Raw genomic sequence first — 26,755 nt, 5'->3', positions numbered from 1 at the left:
GCATCTTTTGGTGCTCCAGTACGGAGATGCACAAAGCTAAGAGAAAAACAAAAAAGAACAACATTGATTTCTTAATATATATAATAGCATGAAAAATTATTAAATGTAATACAATGAAAACAAAGAGGAGGAAATGCAGACAATTATAAAATTTTAATCCATTTGAGCATTAATTAAATGCTGGTTAGGATATTAATACATCATGAAAATGAGTACTTAGCAAGGAATAAGTACAGGAAATCATATGAATAAAAAATAAATAATATTGAAAGCACAAGCATTGGAAAAGAATGAGTGTCATATATGAAACTATTTCCTTATGCTAATTGAAACATCAAATTAACAACAAGCAATGCTAAATATTGAACATTCTGAGCCAACAAAAATATATTTCAAAAGTTTTTTACAAATGTATCATGAAAATATAGTATATATAAACATTAAAAAGGAAAAACTAATAGACTAAATTTGTGACAATGACTATCTCCTGGTGATCAAGTACTTAGTTAAAAGTGACTTGAATCCATTTTTTCAGCAGTAAATATAAGCATGCTGCTGAAAGATGTATGACATACTATGTGTGAGCATACTGGCTAATATGCAATTAAAACTTGAAAATAACTTTCCAAAACATAGTGAAATCAAAACTTTCAGAGATGCTGTATGAAGAAATAATACAATTACATTGGCAGAATATTCACACTAAAATTTCTGGGGGGAGGAAATTCATCTATTAGCATCTCTGTAGCAAAATTTGTCATTACTTTATGGAAAAAATATAAATAATGAAATGCAATGTCTGAATAAAAACAATCAATAACTATTTCAAACAGCTAAATACTTCCATTAGCATATCTTGACTTACCAAGCACTATGATGGGATATCCTTCCTCACTGGTGACAGATTTTGCTTCATTTTTTGCCTTACACGAGAATACCCCATTGTCCATTGCAGAAATGTTTTTGATGTGCAGAGACTTCCCACGCGGAGATATGTGTTCACTTTTTGACAGTCGCTCCATGTTCCTTCAGAAGAAAAAAAAATGATTAGAATGTTTGCTCAGGCAAAATGTCTGTAATGCATGCAAGAAAATATCAGAAAGTTTTGCTAGGGAATACAGGAGACAATTCTCAGGAGAATCAGGTCAATTGCTCAAGTAATGAAATGTTCTGATTTACTCAGCTACAATTATAAATCAACGTGACCTTTATTCAGAGGGAATGGAATTGTATATTTTCTTAGGATATTTTTAGTTGGAGATAGGAGTCCAGGATCAATGATTTGACTTGCTATTGCATAACCCATTTATAAAAATAAATGAATAAATAAATTAATAGATACATAGATATATAAATAAATAAATATGAATAAAGAACATGGTTTTTATGGTTCTGAAACTTGGTTTCTAAGCATAACTTCTGAGATGTGGGTGCAGAGGAGAATCAAAAGGACGGTTCCAGCAAAAATCTAGCTTTACCAGTGGACTACAGCTAATAATATTAATAATACCTCAAAACTTCTACCAGCATGAACAAATCATGTTTATTTTTCCAATTATCTCCCATTAAGGAAAACCAATTCCCATCATATTTCAATTTTTTAATGTGTAACCATTTGGCTATAGCAAAAAAGGCTTCGAGAGTCTGATTGAATTTAACTTTAACAAACATCGTTATATGCTGGTAGAAGACAAAGATATAGCTATTGACTCAACTTATTTACCACATATGTACTCTCACTGCTAATATTTTGCATTTCTGATGACACTTGAACAAGTGATAAAGAAATCAACTAATTTTGTAATGCCTAATTGACTCATATCTGTTCAAATAAAAAGCAGAACAGACAGCACAAAAACAAAATGTCTGCCAAAACAACATAACCGCAAAGTCCATTCTGACAAAATATTGGGTGCACACTTCAAGAGAATCAAGGATAATGGTCAAAGATACATATTAATGCATGGATAACTTGTTAAAATATTTGGACAATGAGGACAATGGAATAATTTGTAACCAGAATTGCAGCAATACATAAAAAAATCATTTCAATCTTCAGCTACACTTATTGAAGACTATAATTCAAAATTTGTGAATTATGTATATAATATGATTAAATATAAATAAACAAAATGCTTACTTGAACCAGGAGTAGTGAATTTCTCCACTTCCATGAGCAACACAACGCAGGACAATTTCTTTCCCAGCAAAGATTTCTTTTGGAGATTCAGGTGACTGCAAGGCAACACTCACGTTTTCCGAAAGCCCTGTAATTTGAGAAAAAGGTCTGCGGTTAGTAATGAGGCAGAATTCCCACAAAATAATAACATTAAAAATCACAGTTTGAGCAAAAATACTTTAAAAGTAAATGGCAGGGGCAAATCAATTCTATATTAACATTAATCATAATGCAAACTGTTAATAACATCACATTTGACTGAGAAGGTAGGTTTTCTAAAATCTATCTCTCTATCTAATAACATATAGTTTATTTTTTCCCCGAGGACATCAATCCTACCATCTTAAATGGGAACACAGGAATATATGGCAGAAAAATAACAAAAACACTCAAGAGTACACTTCAAGGAATAATACAAAATGGGCCAACTGCAATAAATACAACACATATAAAAAAGAAGATGAAAAATCATTGGAAAAGTACAAACTCATTTAATATGGGATATCAAACAATTACATGAAATGAAGCCTGATATTGTAAAGTGTATATGTTTAGAAGCAAGTAAGCTGAATGCTGGTTGGTAAATCGAGAAGTCCTGAAGAATACGAGCATGAACACCAACCCAATGTGGCAAATATAGAGACCTGAGAAATATTCCTTATACCTAGTTAACTTGTTTTAGTTAACACATTTTCATTGATTGAAAATTTTATTTTCTCGAAAAATTAGAAAATTAAATGTTAGGGAATGAGGTGACCTCTATCAGTTTTAAATTTTAATTCCAATGGTCAAATTACTGTTAGAATTAGAAATTCCTATGAATTAGGTAGCTGACGCTGTTCAAAAATCCGCAATACTGATATTACTGTCAAATTCTTGTTCTCAAATTAATTACGGTATGGTTTTCTATCTAAGATAGGTTTCGGATGGACGTAAGCTAACAAAAGGTACAGTGACGATTCCCTTGCCTCTCCATACAAAACGTACCCTCACATCGGACAGTACCACTACTGTATGGTAGGTCCCTCTTCAATTCTGCATACTTCCTTCCTCCCTTCATTCCGTCCATCATCTCTATCCCATTCCTTCCCCTTCCTCGCTTGCCTAAAACCCTCCTCTCTCATCTCAGTCTCCAACCACCCATAGCCAGTCAAAACGCCCTGAATCCATCTTTCCTTCGTTTGTTTCCCTTTCTGTCCACCTCACCTTCGCCATCCTCCTCCACACCTAAATTTCAAAAGCCTCCAAATTTACGCCTACCATCCTGCTTCAACGACCATGTTTCCACGCAATACAAAACCACGGTCCATATTTAAGTTTTTGCGAGCCGTTGATTAATATCATTACTCAAAGTCCTTATAATTCATTCCCTCTTCTTTGCCTAACGCAATTCTACGTCTGATGTCTACTCCTTTGACCATTTTGGTACAGAACACTTCTGAAATACGTGAACTGTCCCATCAGCCCTAGTTTATGAACTCCTGTTTTAATATTCAACTTGGCCTTTCTCTTTCTTGAGAACCGCATTACCTTCTTTTTGTTTACATTTACGTATTTCTCGAATTTACAAACCATAATTAACAAAGCGGGTTCTGTGAAAATAGAAAATACATTTAGAAGACACAGACAGTTCAAGTCCACGGCCGTCAATTAATGGGTTTCGAAGTAATTTATTTTCATATTGTGCTCATTTTTAAATTTGAGGGTTAGGTTCACCGAATATCGGAGATATTGACAAAGTGAAATAACAATCTCATCGTTGATAATATTAAATCTACGTGAGTGAGGCAGCGACTGGGTCGAGCGTTTGGTTACAGACTGGAGGGCTCGAGTTCGATTTCCGGCGACTTCGAACGCTCACCCAGCTTCAACCAAGCTGCGCTTTGCTTCGGGTACTACGTATATCCTTCGGGAAAACCACAGAAGGAACGGAGATTAGGACTACATGAATTTGGCACGCCGTAATTCTTAGTACGAGATGAGCTTCGCCCTCACTTATCAAACCAACCTTCTGGTAGGTTACTGTCGTCTTAATAAGCTTGGGAAATAAACCTTGAGAATTCTCTGGATAATTTAAGTTCCGATGCCAACAGACAACGCTCGAATTACAGGAAATGGTAAATTTCCGGTGGAATTCTGAGACCGTGACACATAAATATAAAATTTTTCTAGGACAGCAGTTCTACAACCGAATCAGCAGAAGTTCATGAGCATCGGTGGCAGATGAGTTTTCGTTACAAAGCGATGGAGGAAAAAAACATTCGCCAATGAGTTCTTCGAGGAAAATCTTAACTGCTTAGCAGTATCAATATCGCATCGCTTTTTATCGAATAACACCGGTTTTTTGGCCCTTCTAAAGAGAATTCCAGAAGTTTCAGGACAATCCTTTCTGGCTGGGTGATATTATAAAATGATAGCACTCGAAAAATTCAGATAAAAAACATTGCTCGATCGCGGGAAATGAAAAGTCTCGGGATATTCGATCACAATGAAAGACGAGAGAGAGCTCGTCGAAGAGTGATACGGCAGCATTAGCAATTCAGATAATCCGAGTTTAGAGAGCTTTACAAAAATATGCTCTTCATTAATTACAGAAATTTTCCCGTTAATCTAATTGAATTGCTCATCGAATATTTATTACATGCCTCATAAAACGCCACTATAATGGCATTTTGGCTGGTTATAGTATGTAAATTAGCAAAACAATGACATATATAAAAGTAGAGCTCGTATTTTTGTGGGTTTCAGCCAAAATCAAGAGCTATGCAGCCAACAGAAACTTATTTTCTCCTAAATGATTGTAATATGGCGTTGTTTGTAGATATGAGTGGCTACACTGTTGCATTTTTAAACAAAGATAAAACTGAACCTGCCTCTATTGATTGGCATAATGTTAGATACTCTCAATCTGCTCCTGCAATCTACGTTAAGAGAAGCGCTATTCTAGTATAAAATATGTTCGCTCCAATAAAGTTTGGTGAAATCCAATAAGTTTTTTTCTAATTCCTCTCTCAACGACCAATTGATGATTACTATTTTGGACTCCTACTCACCGAAGAGCTCCACACCCCCTCAGCAGTCGCCTAATTAGAAGAGCTAAGGCATTGAAATAAAGAAAGCCTTCTGGAATGTATAACTGGGATAATATTGCATCGGAGAGAAATAGAAATCGACTATTGGAGGACCCCTGATCAGTTTTTGATTCAGATTTTTAGAACATTCAGATTATAATCTTGAGATATCACCTTTTTACACGACTTTTATCCCTAAAATTTAAAGTTTAAAATTCATTTCCACTTAATTTTTAATAAATATCACCTTCGGCCAAAAATTGAGTGACGTTAGCATGTAGCAGTTTTGAAAAATTACACTATTATTTTTGTTTTAGATGAATTGCATTTTAAAAACCTGGATTTCCCAGGATATTTCAATTCGTCGAGAGCTTATTCGGAAAAGAAAGCCGTCGTACACTCAACGCTTGATCGCCACAAATCGAATTATACCGCATTCAGGACATTCAGCAGCATCTGGATCAAGTGTTAATCAAGAAACTATAAGGGCTGACCAGAAAGTAAATTACGATTTGAAATAAAATATGAATCTAGAAGAAAGACAAGCTTTATCATAACCATTTGAAAGACACATTCTTAAATTATATTTATACATAGTCGCCATTCAAATTGAAGCATTTCTCATAACGCTGCAAAAGCTTTTCAATTCCGTCTCTGAAGAAATCTGCCGCCTGATTTCCTGGGAGAACTTGTGTGTCCCTATTCTATAGACTGCCTTTGTCTAACAAATTACATTCTTGACTCATGTCTCATCCCCTGTTACGACACGATCTAAGAGCGCGTTACCATCTTTGCAATAGGCTTCGAGGAAAACCAGCGATGCAGCTTGGCGCTATTTCACGAATTTTTCCGTTGATTTTCACCATCAGTTCATCTGTCACAAGGCTAGGCCGACCATTGCGCTCCTCTTCGAGAACATTGGTGCGATCATTTTTAAACAAAATGCAACACCGCCTCACTCCGTCTCTGTACACTTCACAAAGTTGTCTATGCATTTCAATTGGCTCGTGGTTTTTTCCAGTAAAAAACCTCATCGCAGAACGCACCTCACAACTCAAGGGATTTTCTCTCCCAGCGTACATTTTAACAGTTCGCAGCGAGCAAATTAGAAGAAACACAGTCTGCACACCACCACAGTAGGGTGCATACTGAGTACAGGGATGTTTAGACACCAAGATGGTGGCTCTTGCCCTGCCAACTGCCAAACTAGGCCGAAACGTAGGCTACTTTCTGGACAGCCTTCGTACATTTACAAGTTTAGGTAAAATTCGCTATGTTGGTAAAAAAAATTACGAGAATAATTATTACTCTGATATTGTATAAATATGGTAAGAAGTCCTTTCATTAATGAAAACCGCTGACGATAATAAGAGTTAAAGAAGGGCACAAGTCTCTGAAATGACTTTCGAATCCGAGGTCAGCATTGAGACCCCTCCACGCAATACCGACCGATTAAATCATCTCGATATAATTATGAGAAACAGACTACCGCTCTGATAATATTATTGGCCTCGTATTTCTTCCCTCGCACAACTCTATTTAGGCAAGGCCAACGTTCAGAATTCCGACAACTCAATAAGGAAACCTTATGTCATTTGCCAATCAGATTTTGTGGGTTTTATGACTCACTGGCAATGGAGTCAAGCAATATCAAACTCGATGGTAAAGATCTGCGCCAAAATTAGAAGATGTCATAAAAATTTGACCAAACTCGATCCGATATATTTGAAACATAAAGGTGATTTTACTAATACATCCATTTCCTGGACTAAAAGTGAAAAAAATATGAAAATTATTACATAATTCAATACTGATTTCCTTACACCCCCTGCCACAAGCCCTCGCGAAGACTCGTAGGAATGGAGTAGATGCACAAACACACGCACGCACCTATAACGTAGTACATCATGTGATATTGAATCAAGACGCGACGTTCTTTTCACGGGTTCCAAAGCACAGTTGCTCATTATACTCGGGCGGATATTTTATGCAATCCTTTTACTTGGAGTCCATTGCGGAATTTCTACAAATAATTAAGCGAAATTTTGTAAATTAGCACAGAACTATATTTTCCACGAGCCGAAGTTGCCAGATCTGACAACAATTGACGTATCTTGACTGGGAACGAAGGTGGAGAAATTAAACAGCAATGCAGGTCCTTCCACTCGAAATACAACACCCGAAAGGTTTCGTACGAAACAGCCTCAACGTCCATTCACGGAACTTAGAGCGCGATAGGTACGTGTGGAGTGAAATGGCGTCCATTTATTGCTGCATTTCTACCGTAAACATTGATCTCTGGACTCGAGCAAAAAAAAAATTAAAGAAAGATTGTGAAGTGCGAAACTTGACAACAATGCACGTCTTTTCACTCTAAACTTTAGGGAGGGGGGAAATTCCCGTAATAGACGCGCCCAGGCCCATATTGGACCATTCATCCGTATTTTTTTTCGCGTCGTTTACCGCGACACGTCCAATTTTCACGATATGCCGACACGACGCTTGGGTCAACAAAGAGCGCCATAAATATGGCATCTTTCATGGAGTTTGGGATAAGCGAAAGATCACAAGGAGCTCCGGGGATTAATCCCGTAATCCTTTCTCTTATCAGAGCAGCAACAGGCGGCTGGGGGTCCTTTGATGTCGAGCGCCACATGCTGTTAGTATAATGGCGTCACTTGCTTTGAGGGAAGGAGAGCACTTCCCCGGGAAGCGAAAACGCCTTTCATCAATAGCCGAGAGAGAGAGAGAGAAGTTAATGAGACTAATCACGTGTGACACAAGTACCGAACGCACAAAGGAAAGTCAGCCCTTAAAAATTCCTCATGAAATTAAACATTTGCCTTCATCTATTAATAGTTAACGCCTTTCTTTTTGGAGGAAATGCCGGAATGCTCTGAAGTGAGACTCGGGGATGAAGACGAACCGGCCTTTGACGGATATTAAAAGAGAGCTCTTTCCTGTATTTTCTCAAAGAACTGAGGTCCCATGTTTCATCTTTTAAAGGTCGTTTCACAGGATACTCATTTCAGTACTAAAATCAGGATACTTAAAATATAATAAAAGGCTCAAAAATAGGGGATTGCGTTCGATAAACATTAGCTTGTATAAAAAGTATCGGGAAAAGTTTCCGAAAAATAGATTTATTTCATATATTGCTTAGATGCATCAAAATTCTTCAAGGTGCATCCCTTGAGCATCGACAAACTTTTGCCAGCGGCTTTTCCACGACTCAAAGGCTCCCCGGTAGGTAGATTCCGGAAGCACCTTAAGGGTACGTGTTCAAGCTTCTTTGACGGAACTTAGGGTCCCATGGTGGCGCCCTTTTGAGGGAGAATTTCACTTTTGGGAATAGGATATAGTCTGCCGGCGCCAAGTCGGGACTATTAGGGGATTGGGGAATCGTCACGATGCTGAAGGTCTTCGCAAGCAGACACTCGACTCTGCTCTTATCGTCCATCAAGACCTTTGGGACAAGTTTACTGCAGATATTTCGGATCGCCAAATGTTCAGTGATAATGGTGTACAATGTCATCTTATCAATGCCAATACGACCTGCGACCATGCACACTTAACCGGCGGTCTGAATTAAGCACTTCATGCACACGTCAGGAAACAATTGTTACTGATACTTTTTTGTAAAAACCTTGTATGAGTTGGACTGATTTTTCAAAACGGGAGACAGGAATAAGTACGATATTTATTTCTATTTGATCTTGCATCCAACTACCAATCACATTTGAGCAGGGCCCTTTCCAGAAACTCACGATTGTTGCGTCGGAATCAACATTCTGGTGGAGGAATCCATTATTTTTCTTTTTCCACAGAAAAATCCAATTCCTTGTCCGGATTTCCCTTTTTCGTCTTAAGGGATTGTAATGGTATGGCAATTGACAATTGCCCCTCATACGACAGCCGCATCGTCGTCAGTACTCTGGAAGGAATCTAACCGAACGACTACTAAAATGTTTGCTGGATTTCATACGAAAACACCACCGTCGGCGAAGTGAAAACAAACGCTTGCGCATGCGTAAACATTGAAAGCCGAAAGGAGAGTTGGGTCGTGTTCAAAATGATTCATCCGAGACTTAGCACTGAGTTTGCATGCAACATTTTAAACATCCTGACTCCAGGAACTGGAATAAGCATAGCATGGAACGGCCCGAAGGTTTTCTGAAAAGGTAAATTTAAATGTGAATTAAAATACGGAATCAGTTTCTTTTTTGTACAAAAGTAACCTGGAAATTTAAATGGAACTCATTTTTATTTTCATACACTTGATCACCCACGACAACCCTTCGAGTGTGACGCGCATGAAATAGTTATGTTACGCGCATGCGCATAAAAATTCATTTGATTACAGTTCCCTTGGGGTAATAATTTATCATTCTCTCATGGTACCTTAACCACTTTTTTATCATGCGAATTAAGTATTTAAAATTTATCTCACAGGCACGTTGTTTCACCCGGTGACATTCCCGATATGTAACTGACTTATGCGGGTTCAAAATCCGAGCCACTCCACTCCACAAAAATCACTCCACGGTGAATAAACTTTGAAGATGTTCTACGGAATATGACCACGGACACCTATGCGGGTTATCCGACGCGATGAGACATTTTCATTATTATTATTTGGATTATTCTACATTTATAAACTGGAACTGCGCTCCAAAAGTCTCCTTTCTGCCAAAATACCAACGCTTGAACATCTTTACAATTATCTTGTGGGTTTCTGGCTACTTGATGATCAATACTATAGGTAATCTAACAATGTGTGAACAATGTGTGAACAATGTATGCACTACACGGTTCCTGGAAACTATTAGTCATCGTGACAAAATTGATATTGTTTTAATAAGTTTATAATGAGTGAGAGTTAATTACCTAACCCAACTTCAGTAAACAAATACGGCAATTTACGATTGCTTCTTTCGTCAAGAACTCGATAAATAATTCTGACTTGGTGGTCGAAATAAAGGAAGGCGTGTTTATTATTTAACAGTCGTCAACCGGGTTAGGGTAGGATTGTGATGGACCTTGGCACTATACGCACTATCGGAGACCTGACCAATGCGACACACAATATTCTTAAACCACACGTTAACCATTGCAATAACTTATTCTTTAACTCTGAATATTTTTTAGTCATCTAAATTCCAACCAAAATGCTTATTATTTCCCTTTCTTACCTCGCTTTCCAAGCATTCTTCCCTCTATTACTCTCCTCAACATCCCATGGCCTATTAAATATCTCCTGCATCCATTTGTCCCGCCTTCATCATGCAGGCAATTTCGTTCGAATTCCCCTGTTTGGTCAATACATTGAGAACAAGTTTTCCTATTTAGGCAAGAGAATTACCACTGATGTAAGAAAATAGAGCGATATAGTAAGCAGAATAGGTATGGCGAAGGATTTTTCTCAGAAGAAACATCTACAAACGGCAAACTACGTACTAGTACAGACATTAGGATAAGCGGTTCATCAAAAGTTATAGATCGAGTGTACCCTTCTATGGTTGTGAGACCATTTAAGCAGCCTTCTGTTAAAGCAATTTCACAGGACGCTCATTTTCACAATGAAATTAGGGTACTTAAATTAAAAAAGAGGGTTTAAAAATTTGATACTTATTTTCTACACGATTCTTGCAGCCAACTACCAATCATAGTTGAGCTAGGCTGTTTATAGAGACTCTCGATTGTTGGGACAGAATCAATAGTATTCTTGAAGGAATCCATTTATTCTTTATTTCGACAGAAAAAGCCAATTATTACTCTTTACTTTTTTATAATTTACCTTTTTCAGGATTTCAATCGTCCCACAGTTGTCATTGACCCCAATTCGACAGCCGCACCCTCGTCAGAACTCTGGATTGAATCTGACAGAACGACTATTGAATATTTATAAACGCGTAAACACTGTCGTGGACGAAATGAAAACAATGCGTTTGCGCATGCGCTAACATCGAAAGCCAAAAGGAGAGAGAGGGATGGTGTGAAAGGGTTCATACGAGAGTTACTATAAAATTCGCATCCAATATTGGACATCTTGATTTCAGGGATAAGCATGGTGTCAAACGGTCTTTCGATTATTTATTTCGTTTATTTTAATTGAAATTGTAGCCATTCATGAATTGTTTATTATTTATCCATTGTTGTATTATTTATTTTGTTACTATGAATACGTATTTTATTTCAAAACAGCATAATGTAACGTTGAGATCGATCACAGGTTTAGTATGTTCGTTTTATATCTTATCGAACTTCATACGCTAAATTAAGAGAAGATTTGGATGCGATGGAAATTTGGTGCTACTGACAATCAAATCGATGTACTGAGTAGCAATGGAAGAAGTACTTCGAAGTGCAGGGGGAAGAGAGAATGCAATGGAGGACACTAATACAAGAAAAAAGGGAAACTACTTGGGTACGTCCAGAGGCAAATTAGCTTAGTGAAGACGATAAAAGATGTAAACATAGGAGTGGAAGAATAGTAACTGAGGAAGACCAAGAAACTACGAGAAGCTGGTAGCCAAAACGTCGGTTCAGGAAGGAACAAGGGAATGAAGAGATTGGCAGGAACCAGAATAGTTTGGAGAGCCGTCACAAACCAATCCTGAGATTGATTACCCGTGATAATGAGGCGAGCTCGAATTTCGGTAAGTCCGATCATCCATGTCTAAACTTCAAGCTTTTTTTCCGTAGCGGAAACAATCCACTCTCCCCAACTCGTCATTCCTTACAAATAAAAGAAAGGACGACAATAGCAGAACCTACATGTAAAGGGTTTCACAGATTTCGATACAGATATCACGTAGAATCGGACCGAATCGACAAAGAATCGAAATATAGTATGCATGATTTTGACACCGGATCGAAATTAGGGGATTGTTATCTATTTCGATATCGAGCAACGATGAAAAAATACACACTAATTCTTGTGCGAAACGAATGAGTCGTCCTAACCTTTCTCGAGTTGTTCCAATGGCTCCACGCGATGCAGAGGAGACGAGGGCGGATGGGCAGGAAGAAGAAGGAACGTGGACACAGGAGATTTACCAAAATCGATCGAATCATCCGGTCGCGGGGATCGGGAAGGAGGGGAGAAGTCGGAGATTCCCCCAAAGGAGCGGGATCCACTCAAATGGATGGTAAGGAGGGAACGGGAAGGAGAAAGGGAGGAGAGTAGGAGGGAGGTAACCGGGCAAAGGGATTTGAAATTTTATTCCCCGCCTTTCAAGAATTCGCGTCACGCTCCTGAGCGAACGGGTAGCGGCGAACGTGGTGCCGCCTACGGCCACCGGAAAGGGGGCTCATACGACCCCGCTCATTGGCTGTGGAGGGCGCGAGGGTAGGAAGAAAGGAGGGAGCGGGAAGAGGGCCTGAAAGGGTGGTGGTGGTGGAGGTGGCTGTTGCCACATCTCGTTCCCCTACACCACCTCGTTTTTTTCTCCCCTCCCTCTATCCTTCCTTTCCTTTTTCATTCTTGCTTTCCATAAGGTTCCGAGAGGAGCGCCTTAAGAACGCCCGGTTCTGTAAATATCGTGGGACGAAAATATTTGGAGAAGGCGGTCAGAACACACACAAGGAGTTGAGAGAGGAGCACCCCTGCAGGCAAAGCCGGAGCTGGGGAGGTTAAAACCAAAGTCTGCACTTGCACCGGTGCGGTGAGGCGACCCGAAAGGTTTTCCTGGGTGAGGGGAAAAAAACGTTTGTTCCCACAGGATGCGAGGAAGATGGAAAATGAGCCGGTTTAGGCGAAGAGATCGCCTGGTGGATGGGTCCAGACAGGCAATGCCCACTCGTTGGCAAACATTTACGTCGTATGGGTGGAAAACAACACATGACCTATGGTGTTGACAGTGAGAAAAGAATAAAGGGACGTGGCCTCGGTCAATTATTTTGTACACAAAGGCCGACCGCATTCAGTTATTATGGAGACTCCATACGAAATTATGTTTGATTCCAGTGGTTAACTTTTACGCGCTGGAGGAACTTTTAGTTTCTATCCGTTATCATTCGCAGAATGGCTTTAAAATCTCAGAGTACCTTTCCTTTTTCTATAATGGCAGGGTGATATATAGGGCCAACGCTGTAGACTGCTATGAAAAATATTAAGCAATTAAATAGAGCGGATACGCCTAGCACTATCTGGAAAGCGTGGATACATAGAATTATTTATTATTCTACCATTTAAGATAGGTTTTGGATGAACACATACTGAAGACGGTTTCATTTCTAAGTCATGTCTAATAAGACACAATCTTACATACTGCACTACATTACCCATATTCAATTCCGCATACCTTCTTATCTCCTACCATTACGTTCAACATACTTATTGTTTTTCTCTCATTGCCTTGCTTAACTGACATTCTCCCATCCCACTACAGTCTTCAACATGCCATCGCCAAGCAAAAATCTCTGCATCCATCTTTCCTGCCTCTTTTTGATTCTACCAACAATCCTCTCTCCTCCCCTTTCACCATGCCTATTACTTCCTCGTTTGTTTTCATTTCCGTCCATTTCACCTTTCCATCCCTCCAGAAAACTACGTTTCAATAGCCTCCATCGTTTCCACGCTCCAAATCAAAGTTTTCAATAATATTTTATTAACATACCTACCCAACGTCCTTGTCACATAGAAACATATGAATTGAGAATATAGTCTTTGCGGCTTCAGCTTTCACCAGAATGTCGCTGAAAGTCCTGCCGTGTGTCATTGCACTGCATTCTACTAATGAATCCCTGACGGTCTGTCAGAACTGCAGTTACACATTGAAGATGACGGTTTACACCATTTACAAAGGGAGCCTCAGCACCTTTTGTGCACATTGCATTGACGGCTGACTAAATTCATCGAGGTAGTTCAAAAGTAGGTGGTTTATCAGATACGCTAAAATTTGTTGTCTCAGGCGTAACTTTGTGGAATTTGCATAACATATTGAAATGTAATGAAATAATTGACTTTGTAAAAGTGTGTGGAATTACAAAGTCAATTATTTCATTACATTTCAATAAGATACGCTAAACTTCCCTTCCAAGAGTTATATAAGATGTAAGTCTTAAACTTCTTGTCCTCCATCAGCCCATGTAAATACCGTCTTGTTTAACAAATATTCCACTTCAATTCTCAAATTTCAGCATAACTTTTAATTTCTTATCCAATATTTTTTAAATTACCGTCTTATATGCTGCACACTACCCTCCTCCTCTTCTTTTTATTCTAAATGAAACATTTTTAACATTTTCCGGTTAACACAATTTTACAAACTTTCTTGCGACACGATCGATTTCTCCACTTTAAAGGGAAACGGCAATAATTTTCTTTAAGAATTCAGCCATATTTTTCCCGGGTTAGTCCGTTATATTAGTTTTGCCTGCATGACGACTAGAAACTCTTTTTCCCGGACACCCAAATAGCTCGAATTCTTGACGTTCTATCGCCGTTCAAGTAAAAAAACGCGGATGATTTATAATACGTTCGCAAAAAATTGGAGTTAGACCATCGCCGAAATTCGGTGATGGATGAGAAATTGCTCGTAGTTATGTTGAGCCGCTTTTATGGAAATAAAAACTGAACTATGGGAGGAATGATAATTCACATCGTTTGCAGTACAAAATGACCCGCAGTCGGATAAGGTTGAAAAGTTACAAATGGAAGTTGCGGATTATATTACTACGGTTATGTTATTTAATTCGGATCTGTTTATGGAAACTACGAGTATTGTAAAGCTATTGTCATTTCTGTCAATGAATGTTGAGGTCACTATCAATTGCCAAATTTTTTATTCTTCGTCTGTTGTTACATTAATTATTTCGTGACAACTCATGGACTTTGTGGGTATCACTAAAGCCTTTGTTATTTTGTTAATGAATTTTTCCGGCAATATCAATTGTGTATTTTACTATAATTAAATTATTTACTTAGTTTCTATTTATGCAATTTGCGGGTAATATTAATCTTTCCTTATATTATTCACTCCGTGCCTGTTAATAGCTCTTTTTTTCTATCATAACGTCATGAAAAGTTGGGATAGATGATAGGTTTGGTCTATCTACTTGCTTTAATCAGAGCGAATTTCGTGCGTTGAGCAAAGAATCATTTGGAATCTTAATAGCGTAGTATTTCGTAACATTATTCAAGTATTATCACCGAAAAAGCACTAAAAGGATGAGTACATGGATTATTGATGACACAAAGTCCAGCCCAGCCTTCGACGACAAGGGGATGGGCCCCGAAAACTTCAGCCGGCCTTTCTTCCATCACACCTGATCTTGTTAAATACGCTCGATGAAGTCCATCAAGTTCAAGGGTTAGTATGCAGCGAGAGGATCTTTTGTCACTCCGAGATCTCTCTCGACAGCCACCACTATGGGACTCATAAAGACAATGTGACAGGGTTTAAATCTCACAAATATTGTTTATGATACTGCGGAGAAAGTCAGGACGAAATATTGTAAGTTAGCCGGATTAAATTCTCATGATATGCAGAAGAAAATTGTCGCTATGGACCGTCCTAAAACCCACCTTTAGAAGGTAGAATACATCGAACGAAAAAAATTGCGGAAAGGTACAGTCATTACATTTGCCTACGCAACTCGGGAAAAGAAAATCAAGAGCACCATTTCAGTTTTTTTCACATATTTTCTCACACTCCCATGTACGTATTATGATACCACTAAAATAAAAAAAAATTTATGATGGTAGTGTTTTCACAGAACAAAAACTTTATTAATTTGACCAGTAGACAATCTTAAAAAAAATGCTTTCGTGAAATCTAAATGCGGTTTTTTAATTTTTTTTAACTTAAAAGTGAAAATTTGATTGATACATTGAGGAACATCAAAAAGGGGTGAAAGAATTTGAAGAAGAACTGAAAGCAACATTACGTTCTGTACCCTGAATGCTGAAGCAAAGCTTCTCTCATTGAAAGAACCCGCATGCTCTTCTGACATTTATTCCCCCTAAGACGTTCGAGGGGATCGGGTTAGTGCGCTGGATAGTGTACTGACTTCCCAAATCTGAAGGTCCGGGTTCGAACACCAGCAGTGGCGGGCTTTCCTCATCGGTCCCGATCCCGACTTGCTACGTGGAGACCACCTCAAGCGGGGTACTCCGTCCGTCGGATGGCACGTTAAATTCTGTGACCCTTAGGCGCCTTCGTTACATTCGTTGACTGATGCCAACCCACGGTTTCTCCCCACCATGGACTCGCCCCAATTCCCTGAAAAACCAACCTCTACCAAATCAGCCTAATTATCCTTAATGTCGTAGATTACCTCGACTGACGGTCGCCTCTCCTATTAACTACTAGTGCAGGAAGTTAGTGTATGTATTTCATGTGTGTAAGTTAAAAAGGTTTTCGCATGCCTATATACGCCTCTATGGGCGTTGAATGGGAATTTGTCGGTCTTGCATGTGGTTTTATTCTCTTTTACGGGAGGTGATCTAACACGCCCCAGCAGCGGCTTGCCGTATTGTATAAATGTAGATGTAGATGAAGTTGGGAGTGCAATTCACATGACCGCGCAAGGTCATCCTCTTGTGGAATGAACTCTGGATTTGCTCTATGGCGATTCTAAATGAGCGGATAGAAGAAGGCATTGTCAAGCATCGACAACAGCAGAGTAGCTACCTCCAGCTTTCCGCTACCCACGCCTTCTCACCTGCGCGCTACTACGCCTCTGGAAACCGATCTGTATTCCTCCCGTGACTCGGCACACCCGCTGTAACGGGTCAAGCTGTCCCTCTTGATTTTTACCAGGCGTGGATAGGGAATCCTTCGGTTCCCTTTAAATTAGCTCCCTCCCTCGACTTTTATTTTATCTCCAGGGAAAAACTACCCCCCAACGGACTAACGGCGAAGATTAAACGGACAGAGCGAATTACCATCGAGAAAATTTCCCAAGGAGAGTGATGCATGTTTGGTGGAGGAGGGAAAGGAGCCTTAAGGTTGCTAAGAAGAAGAAGAGTGAAAAAAATTGTGTACATTTTAAAGCGGAGAGCCTTCTCCAGGTTTAAAAACTTAAGGAAATGAATCGGAGATTTCGAGGAAGGACTTGATGAAAGAAAAAAATAGGGTTCTAGGGACATTTAAGTTCAAAGGTCACCTAGTTTCCCTCTCGGGATTGGGCGTAAATAAAAAACTCAAAAATAACTCGAATACTCGATTAATATTTATCAATGCAAGCCATAGGACGGTGGAGTAGACTGCACAGTACAGTGCAAGGGTACAGTACAGTATTGCTGTCGCAAGAGTGAGTGGCGTCTTAACTACTTAACATTTCGTTGTTTAGGGCACTACAACAGCGTTTAAACACGTTTTTTCAAATTACATGCTTTGACACCCATCGAAATTAATCGCCAATCAAAGGAGGCATGTGGTTTATGGATGTGCATAAAATGCTCGTTCGTAGATGCGTGACAGTTCAGAAGGGGCCGAGCAATGAACCCAAGAGCCTCCGACACGGACAAGTCGGTTTTTCCAAAGGGCAAATTGAACCCCACCCAAAACATTCTAGATAGCCATGGAGTCATGCCGTCGACGTTGAGAAAAATAATGTGCGAGACCATATGAAGGTGAAATTGAAAGGTAACAGAAGTTTCAACTTTCTGAAAAAGTGGTTTCACCAATAAATTAGGAGATTACTGCCAATTAGATCCAAGTTTTAGACAAAAAATCTTACTTTCGATATCTGCGGCTAATGGCGTATGGGTAGCACCCGCAAATTTCAGTGGTCGGTGCCGAGGCAGAAATATACAGAATTAGCTCCATAGACCTTGAAATGTCAGTTCAGTGCAGGGGTTGGCACCGGTACCTTGATTCCGATGAATAGCTGAGAGTATCTTCCTAGGTACCAAAACCAACAAAGTTAGAGCATAAGTTATAATGATAAAACAATGTTATTACAAGAATTAAAACTACATCCACGTGGAAGACGCCGAATTTCTCTTACTTGAAAAAAGCACTGCCTGTTCCCTCCTCGCGTTAATAAAGCCCTACGTTTTTTCAGCGCTCCCTAAGTAATACGTAATAAGTGTACTCTCTCAATTAAGTTATTGTGAGTTACAAATATATAGTAATACATTCCCCCATGGCGATTATTATTCTGATGGTTGCCACGCTTTCAGCACTTGGAACTATTGGGTCGCAATATGGTGTCTTTAGGACAAATCCCTTGCATCCTAAATCCATGGACATAAATACGTGCGCCTAAATTCGCGCCCTCTTGCTGCCAAAAGAGTTTGGAGACCCTTCAAGATGGAATCCCTCTAAATTCGAACGACATAAGGCGCCTAACCGACGAGTTTGCCGCTTTAATTTTACGAATCGACGCTGGCGTTGACGGAAGTACAAAGCAAAAGCGTTCGCGCATGCGCGAAAGTCGACCATATGTACATGTTGTGATAAACGGTTTTCACTAAGTACCTTAAGTTCGCATCCAATGTTGAACATCATGATTGCAGCAACTGAAGTACACGTACGCATCCCGCAACGACAGACTTTTTAAGGTCCGCCGCCTCCCGTTTCGAAATAACGGCAAGACGGGAGCTATGACAGCCCGTTCATTCCTTACCCCGACGCGGCCAGGGCCAATCCACGCTAGGAGGTCGACGGGACGAAGGTTCGCTCGCAAAAATGAAGGCGGGACATATGGCATCCACATAATAATCCAAAATCGCCGAATAAAATTCTATAGGAGGAGGGAAAAAAGCATAAGGACGCCGCGCAAAATATTTTTTGCGAGATCCCCTTTCGACTCTCATCTCTCCGTCAGGATTTCAAAGTTTCCGCGACGGGACATGAAGGGGGAGGAGGGGAAATTGGGTATTCAATAATTCGGGGGCGGATGGGGTTTCGGGAAGGGTAAAGGAGAAGGTCTATTTGGGGGTGGGGGAGGAAGGATGAAAACCAGATCGTGAGGGAAGGCGAATATTTTCCCGGTGTCCGTCACGAGGTCAGCTCCTGAATATTTCGGCCGGTCGGGCAAAAGCCCCGACGACGAGGATTGGGGAGGTCTTTTGTCTCGGAATAATCGCGATATCTCGGCGCGCTCCCTCGATCGACGCGATTTAAAACGTCCGAACTGACGCGGGACCGAATTTTTCGAGCAGGCCTTCAAAGGGCAGAGAGAGAGAGAGCGAAACCGGATGGGAATCGCATTTTGGTCAAAGGGGAGGAGGCAGCAGCCGTGTTTTTTGCACACGTGGTCACCGGAATGCCCGACATCTCTGACCACTAGGCGAGCGACATGAGGAGACCCAGAAGACATCATCCACGGAGGGACCACAAATCGAAACGACACAATGAAATCCTTAATAAGCCCCTTTTCTCAAAGACACAACTGGGTACAAGTCTTATCCACAAGCGGAAAGATAAAGCTACTCAGTGAAATGTCCATATCTACTTACAAACACGACGTATATATGTATATTAATGTATATTCATTCACATGGATATAGAAATAAGGATAAGGGATAGGAGCACACATAAAAGACGAACACAGGAGAGGTGGGGAAGGCGAAATCGAGTAGATCAGAAGGGGAAAAATATTTTCTTAACCGTGACTGGAAGCACGGATCTTTGGACTTGCCGGACCGATGCTCTAACCACAACCAGCTATCGAGGAAACGTATATTACACGAGCTGTTTTACCCACCAAAGGAAAAATGGACAAGAAGAAGGATAGTAGGGAGAGCATTCATTCAACATCATAAAAAATAGGAACAGTGCGTTTGGTGGACGCATAGCCAGAAGAAGGAGACGAGCCACATTGGCCAAATACACATTTAAATATGAATACCCGCCAAATGGCGAACAGATATTCATTCACATTGATATACATACATAGATATAAGGAAAATGCATAGGCACGCATTTTTGAACTTCAGATCTGCTCGATTCCGGCTTCTCCAACTCTCCTGTGTTCGTCGTTTATATTCAGACTCAGGTTACGCTATACATATACCTATATGTACACACACACACACACACGACGACCAATGGTCAGTGTTTGTATATATTTGTTCGTCACCGAAGAGCGCTCCATTTCGAAGATATATATATATATATATATATATATATATATATATATATATATATATATATATATATATATATATATATACACACACACACATACACACACACTATTTATTTATTTTAATGTCCAATTTAAAAATAATTTTCAATTCCTACCAGGTTTTTTAAATCTAATCTGTCGATATCCGACCTGAAAACCCTGCCACTTAATAACATTGCCCTTCTACGCTTGCTAGTCTTGCCGTGGTAATCCTCCTTCGATCGTCCCCGTCACACCATCTTCCGTCACCCCGTTCACGAGGTCCAGTTTATTCGTCTGCGTTTGAAGCACTTCCAATCCTGCCCGGTGGTCTCCCCATGGGGATTTGGAAAAACATCACGTATGTCGAAAAGCAACACCAGTTCAAATGAATCCAATAAGGCCGAATCCTTAACGGCTCTCCTCTTAAGTTTACCTCCAAACCCTTCTACTTTATCGCAAATTTCCCTCCTCCATTTTGTAACGTGCACTGAACGTTTTTCTTCCAAGAAAAAGAAAGGATAAGTCCTTCTCCTTGGCCAGTGTAATCGTTTGCCATTTACGGTCCCAAAGAGCCTCTTAATTACTACCATGGGTATTATATCGATGACTGGAGTAATTAAGACCTATTAAGACACCTGAGAGCGCTATAACCTAACAGATCCTTAGGGAAGAGAGCCTTCACCCCAGAATGTGATGAAGAGGGGAATGTATTCCTAACCATTTCGTCTACCCTCCAACAGTTTTCTTCTGTAGCCTAATCATTACGAGTTCAATTTGCCACCGGCGATAGTCTCGAGGATAATTCCAATCTAACCTAGTTAGGAGTTTTCTTCAACAATCCTTTGATGCTGCTAGCCTTTTTATTTCCAAGGGCAACTTCTCTAACTAACCCACTTGAGGCTGTAACGGAAAGGGAAACCCAAAGGTATGAGTAACCTCTTCCATTCTCAATGATCCAGCTCCACGACGGCTCAAAGAGGAAACGGGAGGGCACAGTCGAGCAGCTGTGTCCTAAGGAAGGATTTCCATGGTAGGATTTAATGAGTAACACATCTCCAGCCTCCTTGATGCTCGACTCCTTTACTCCTTCGCAGAAAGACTGCTTAACCAAATCACCAAAAAAACAACACGAGAATGAATCTTGAATCGAGATTTGGTTCTTTCGATCAGCCCTTGAAAAAGAAAACAAACCCGAAAAAACCGGCGAAAAAAATCTTATTTTACATAAGCCAAAGCTTCTGCCATGAGTAAGAGGAGATGAAGGTTGAGAACTAACATTTATGGAAGCACAAGTACATAGTATCCTCAGAATCACATTAGGTATTGATCAACAGAATTAATGGGATTCATGATTTCATGAGGTTTGCGCATTTAAATGAAATATTACGGGAAACGTCCCGCGCAAATGATATTTGTTTGAAAACGAAGGATGCCCGCGTCTCATACGCACTTGATATAAAATAAAAACTCATATTGCAAAACTAATGGCTCCTACGCGAAAGTTCTTGGTCTATTTACAGGAAACTGAGCGGAAATGATCCCAGGTGATTACGGCCAAAGTATTATAGAACTTCAGAAAAGAAGAGTTCGGATGAGAAGAAAAATATATATCCAAGATTGGGTTTGAGATTATGACGACAAAATTGAGCCATCGAAGGATAACAATCTAATTTCAATAGAAAGCGAATAATGACACAATTTCGCGACGGTCTCAGCGAAATTTCCACGCGGGGGAAAAAGTATTTTGTTTAGATTGAGACAGTTTTCGGACGATTAAAAATTATTTGAGCACTCTCAACTCGCAAAAACAATGTATTTTCGGCCCAGATTTTCATTTTTATCTAAGATTAAACATCCGTCTATATTATTGGTTCTACGTAACATTTCTGAATAATCAATGCGGGCCTATAAGTACGTAAGATGACTGATTTTAAACAATTAATTGTCTATTAAGAGAGGAGAACAATGCCGCCGGTGTTTTGCCCGCTGAGTCACAACGGGAAAACACCTATGTACGCACTCAAAAGTCTGGTAGTCTGCCTTGGCCGGACGCTTCCCTCATTAGAGAAACAAGAGGGGACGTCGACTGCCCTAGACTCACATAACTCCCTCTATTACCAATAAGGGTCTGCAAAACCATTAAAACGCACGTTGCTCCCATCAAAAGATGAGTTCTCCACGAGCGCGAAAATAGTTCGCGAGACGCCAAGGCGGAAAGGCATGTGTCTTCGTTACTTCCCATTCCTATGGACGCAAACTGTTTAATCTATGAAGACGTAGGAATATGACGTTTCCGAGGAGCGACTTTAATGATTGTTCTTAATGGGGATTCTTTCTTTTTTAGACTAGAAAATCTGCACGGACGAGGATCACGTCCCGAACGTTACAGCCAGAGCAGAAACCTCAAAACGGACCTATTAAATCTTAGTAACGACCCTTTTCCTTCAGGGATCGCCTTGCCTTTTCTCTCTCTTTTTCGAGGAGCTTCTCGAGAGGAATTCTGGGATAGCTACAGACGCGCGGCACTTTTCCTCCATCTCGGGTTTATCTATAGGCCCAATGTTACGAGTCAGCCAACAAATAGGTTAGCGTTCCATTTTGAATCGATTCGTCCCATTTCGCTCGGCGGCGGTGGCATTCAACGAAGACAACAAGCACGAATCGAAGGGCGCCTGCCTGTAATTGTTGTCTGAGCAATCCGCCATGCTCTTGGCGGTTCCACTATTATCCGAGAAAATTTAGACAGATAGACATTTGTGAGATGAGAGACTTGGGAACTATTTTCAAGCATTGTTTTTTTTTCCATTTAGAACCTTTAATTGTAAAATATCAAAAGTCATGAACACCAAAATATGGAGAAGAAGTGCCGTCTATCTCCTTATCACACTTAGTGCTCCGCTTTAGATGGCTTTAACAATTCTGGCATGCGAAATGGCAGCATCAACTTCTTTAGCTTCCGAACGTTCCAAAACTGTAGGTTCATTGTAATAATTTGATGGAACTAATTTCCAGCGTACTTCTCGAGGTGGATAAACACTACGGCCAGCATGATAATACTGTATAATACCTGACTATGGGACATTCCTCGCCATTGGATATAAAATTAACGATTATAATTATGTCTAATGAGTTCTAAATCTAAACTTATTTATTTTTTCACTCCAAAGTCATAACAAAAGGGTTAAAATTTCATATGAAACTAAACTTAACACTTTCTTGTCATTATGACAAATATAATTCATGGATTACATCGAAAAATGGTTACACAACACATTTGGTACTCCATTTTCGTGCAGGTAACATAGTTGAAATAAGGCGTATCAGTTTTACTCCTCATGACCTAACACACATTTGCGTAAGTTCAAATATAATTTTAAGCCATCGAGTTGTGTTCAAAGAGCGTCATGAATCAAATGACAAATCACCGTTTTTCTTTTGTGACACATTTCAAACGTAAATTATTCGTCACTCGTAATACAATGATTGGCGCTCTGAGGAGCTTAAATTTTGCGTCGAAGGAACAGACTAGGCATATGGCAGTCGCGCGAATCAATCACACTACCGAAAAGTCTGGCCCCTGTGGTACTGCTGGAAACAATCGGTGAGCTACTCATACTTGCATAGAGCCAATGGGGGCCGTGTGCAGAGACGCTAACAACAAACTCAACTGTCTTGCGTATTTACGGTCGCGGTTATCGTCGTTCTGATTTTAAAATTGAAGGAGATTAAACGATGCCGCGAGGAAACTACCGATTGCGGGATTTACTGCCCCCCAACGAAAATAACGACCATCAGTCGACATTTATGACGCGTAAATCACAAACAGTTTACTGTTCGCGATTGGCTATACGAGCCAATGAATTGTTTACTCGAGAATATTTTAAAACTCATTTTCATGGTACATGCTATTATAAGTATATGTTAGTACCATGCCCCATTTTAGCATTCGAAAGGGCTTTCGAATATTTTCGCCTTCTTCATTTACTCAGAGGTTGAGACCGTCCCAGGTCACTATTTAAGCAATACGGTGAGCGTAAGGAGAAGAAGAAGAATGCCTTTCCCTATTCTTACTATGAAATATCTTCTCCAATTCGACAGTCGCCTGCAACCGTAATTTCATTCTTGTTTGACTTGGGGTTGTACTTTTTCATTCCCTTCAACCATCGCGGCTGGTATCCTTGCCTGGGATTCTTTCATCTCTGCAAGTATTGCTATGTCTTCCACAAATCTCAGTATGCTGACCCTTTCTCCTTGAATCCTTATCCCATCTCTTCATTTTTCCCTTATACTCAAAAGTTGGCTTCTCAAAGTATACATTCGATATCAATGGGAATAATGAACATGTCATACTCCTTTATTGTAGCCCCCCATTTAGCTCATTCCTGCCTTTACGTCACCTAATAATAACTGCCAGTTCTATTTATAGTGCCTTTTTTCAATCTCTTCTCGTTAAGATGAATTCCAATTTATTTTAGGCTTAGCACCATTATATTCATGTTGCCGTCGTCAAAAGCTTCCCCTCCTGTTCCATGGATGAATCAAAGGCCAACTGATCTTTCTCTATCCTCTTCTCCATGATGAATCTGAGGGAAGTAATAGCCTCTCCTGTTTCGCTACACGCTCTGATTCCAAATTACTACTCACACAAAATACTTTTCCCACTCACTTCTCCATTTTGATGGATTGTTCTCGCTACAATTTTGGATGCTTGTACTGAAAGACTACTTACTCCTGATTTTTCACAATTGCCTGTCATTTTCTTCTTCAGAAAAGGAGATATTACATTCTGCTTACCTGTTTCACCTTTTAAGCACTTGTTCCTGGCATATTTGCCTCATAATTTCATACTTCCTGAGTTTTCTCCGCCAGAGCTGCCATCGATGCTCGGTGCCTTGTTTGCACTTGCGTCCTTCAATACGAGGTCTGTTGAAAAGGTTCCTAAACTTTTTTTAATATCGCGCTTCCAGTTGGTTATATTTTAATCTGCCGGAAGGCGTCGTGTCCGCGAAAACTTCTCGAATAATCGCCTTCAACCACTTTGTTAATACCTTGTTTTGTTGATTCGTCACGGCCGTTTATGTTAAGAGGTATTCGTGGAGTGCGGCGAAAAATCGGATCCTCGGAAATGAGATCTTTGAAGGAGCTGCGTTATTCTGCGAATTTCTGCGTGAAACTCTGTAAATCCGTCATGGAAACTATTGAGTCGATTACCAAGGCTTATGGTATGGATGCTATGAAACGTGGCGCATGTTTTGAGTTGTTTACCCGGTTCAATAAGGGGCGATTCATTGGAAGACGACGAGCATTCCGGAAGACCATCAACGTCGACTGATGATCCCTACATGGAGATCACTCACTCGTATAACAGCAAAGTCAGGCATAAGAATGCACTCTCCTCCTTCATTATCATTAAAAGAATCCTTTTTTCCCATTTTTTGTAGCACAATACTCGTCCCATAATAAAGAGCCTTCATGTTCAGGGTGCGGCAATATAACTTCCCTTTTTATAAATCCAAACCCCATTTAAAGTGGAAGTTATGTTGCCGCACCCTATACTTTCAATCTTTGTGAATCCTCATTCTACTTTCTTCTCTATTCATCATTAGATATATCTTGTCATAATGACCGATTTATAACCACATTATATCGATTCGTTGAGATAATAAATAGCGACCTGGCCGGCGTGGTAAAAACATATAGACAAGAGTGGGATTGTATCGTCGAGTAGCACGGCACCAAGTACAGAGGGGGAGGGGGAAGGGAAGAGGGGCCAGGGTGTTGTTCCGGTGTTCATTTCGGCGGCAGCAGAGTGCGTGCTTGCCAAGGAACTAACTCCCTCACTACACAAACCAACGCGGCTTGAACCGAATAAAAAATAATAATAAAGGAATTAAAATCCTGGTTACACCACCATCGCCGCCTCGGAACAAAAGAGATTAAAACCGCCGGCGAAAAAAAAATGCCATTTCTCATTTTTTTCCCTCCTCTCGACTGCGTTGGGAACGGTTCGCGGGAAATGCCCTGCCTCCTCGGGGGCCAGGCACGCCCCGTTGAACACACCGCTTCTCGGTCGGCCTCCCGACGTAAGCCAGCATCAGAGAGGAGGGGAATGGTGTGGCGAACACATACGGAATTCGCTCCCTCGCCTTTTGAGACTCGCGACCGGCGAACTCGCAAGAAGAAAAAAAATAAAACAAATAAACGAGAGAGCCACACGAGGATATAAAAAGGAGAAAACCTACACACACGTGCAGACTAGCAGGGTGGTACAACCCCTACCCCTTTCGTCCAAAAAAAAATAAAACTACTACCCCTTGGCCCTCCCACACTCGTCAATTTCCATCAACCCCCTTTTTCACTCTCCGACACCAAATACTGTGCACCACACGCGACTCCATTCGCATACATGCGTGCACACAGTTTTTTTTCCCAACTC

The 26,755-nt window shown here is 40.2% G+C and overlaps 1 protein-coding gene across 1 annotated transcript in view; it reads right to left on the bottom strand.

The window, feature by feature from the left end:
- otk (protein tyrosine kinase 7) overlaps positions 1–26,755 on the bottom strand; it is a 230,700-nt gene that overhangs the window by 25,104 nt on the left and 178,841 nt on the right. Inside the window, exons 3-4 of the mRNA XM_071594255.1 lie at positions 2,141–2,267; positions 866–1,026 (exon numbers count right to left, since the gene is read on the bottom strand). Of these exons, the coding sequence (XP_071450356.1) occupies positions 866–1,026; positions 2,141–2,267 (288 nt within the window). The remainder of the gene's footprint in view (positions 1–865; positions 1,027–2,140; positions 2,268–26,755) is intronic.

Source organism: Hetaerina americana, unplaced genomic scaffold, assembly GCF_022747635.1.
Source record: "Hetaerina americana unplaced genomic scaffold, ioHetAmer1.1.p SCAF_6, whole genome shotgun sequence".
NCBI classification, from domain to species: domain Eukaryota; kingdom Metazoa; phylum Arthropoda; class Insecta; order Odonata; family Calopterygidae; genus Hetaerina; species Hetaerina americana.
This window is presented reverse-complemented; position numbering and strand designations above follow the sequence as displayed.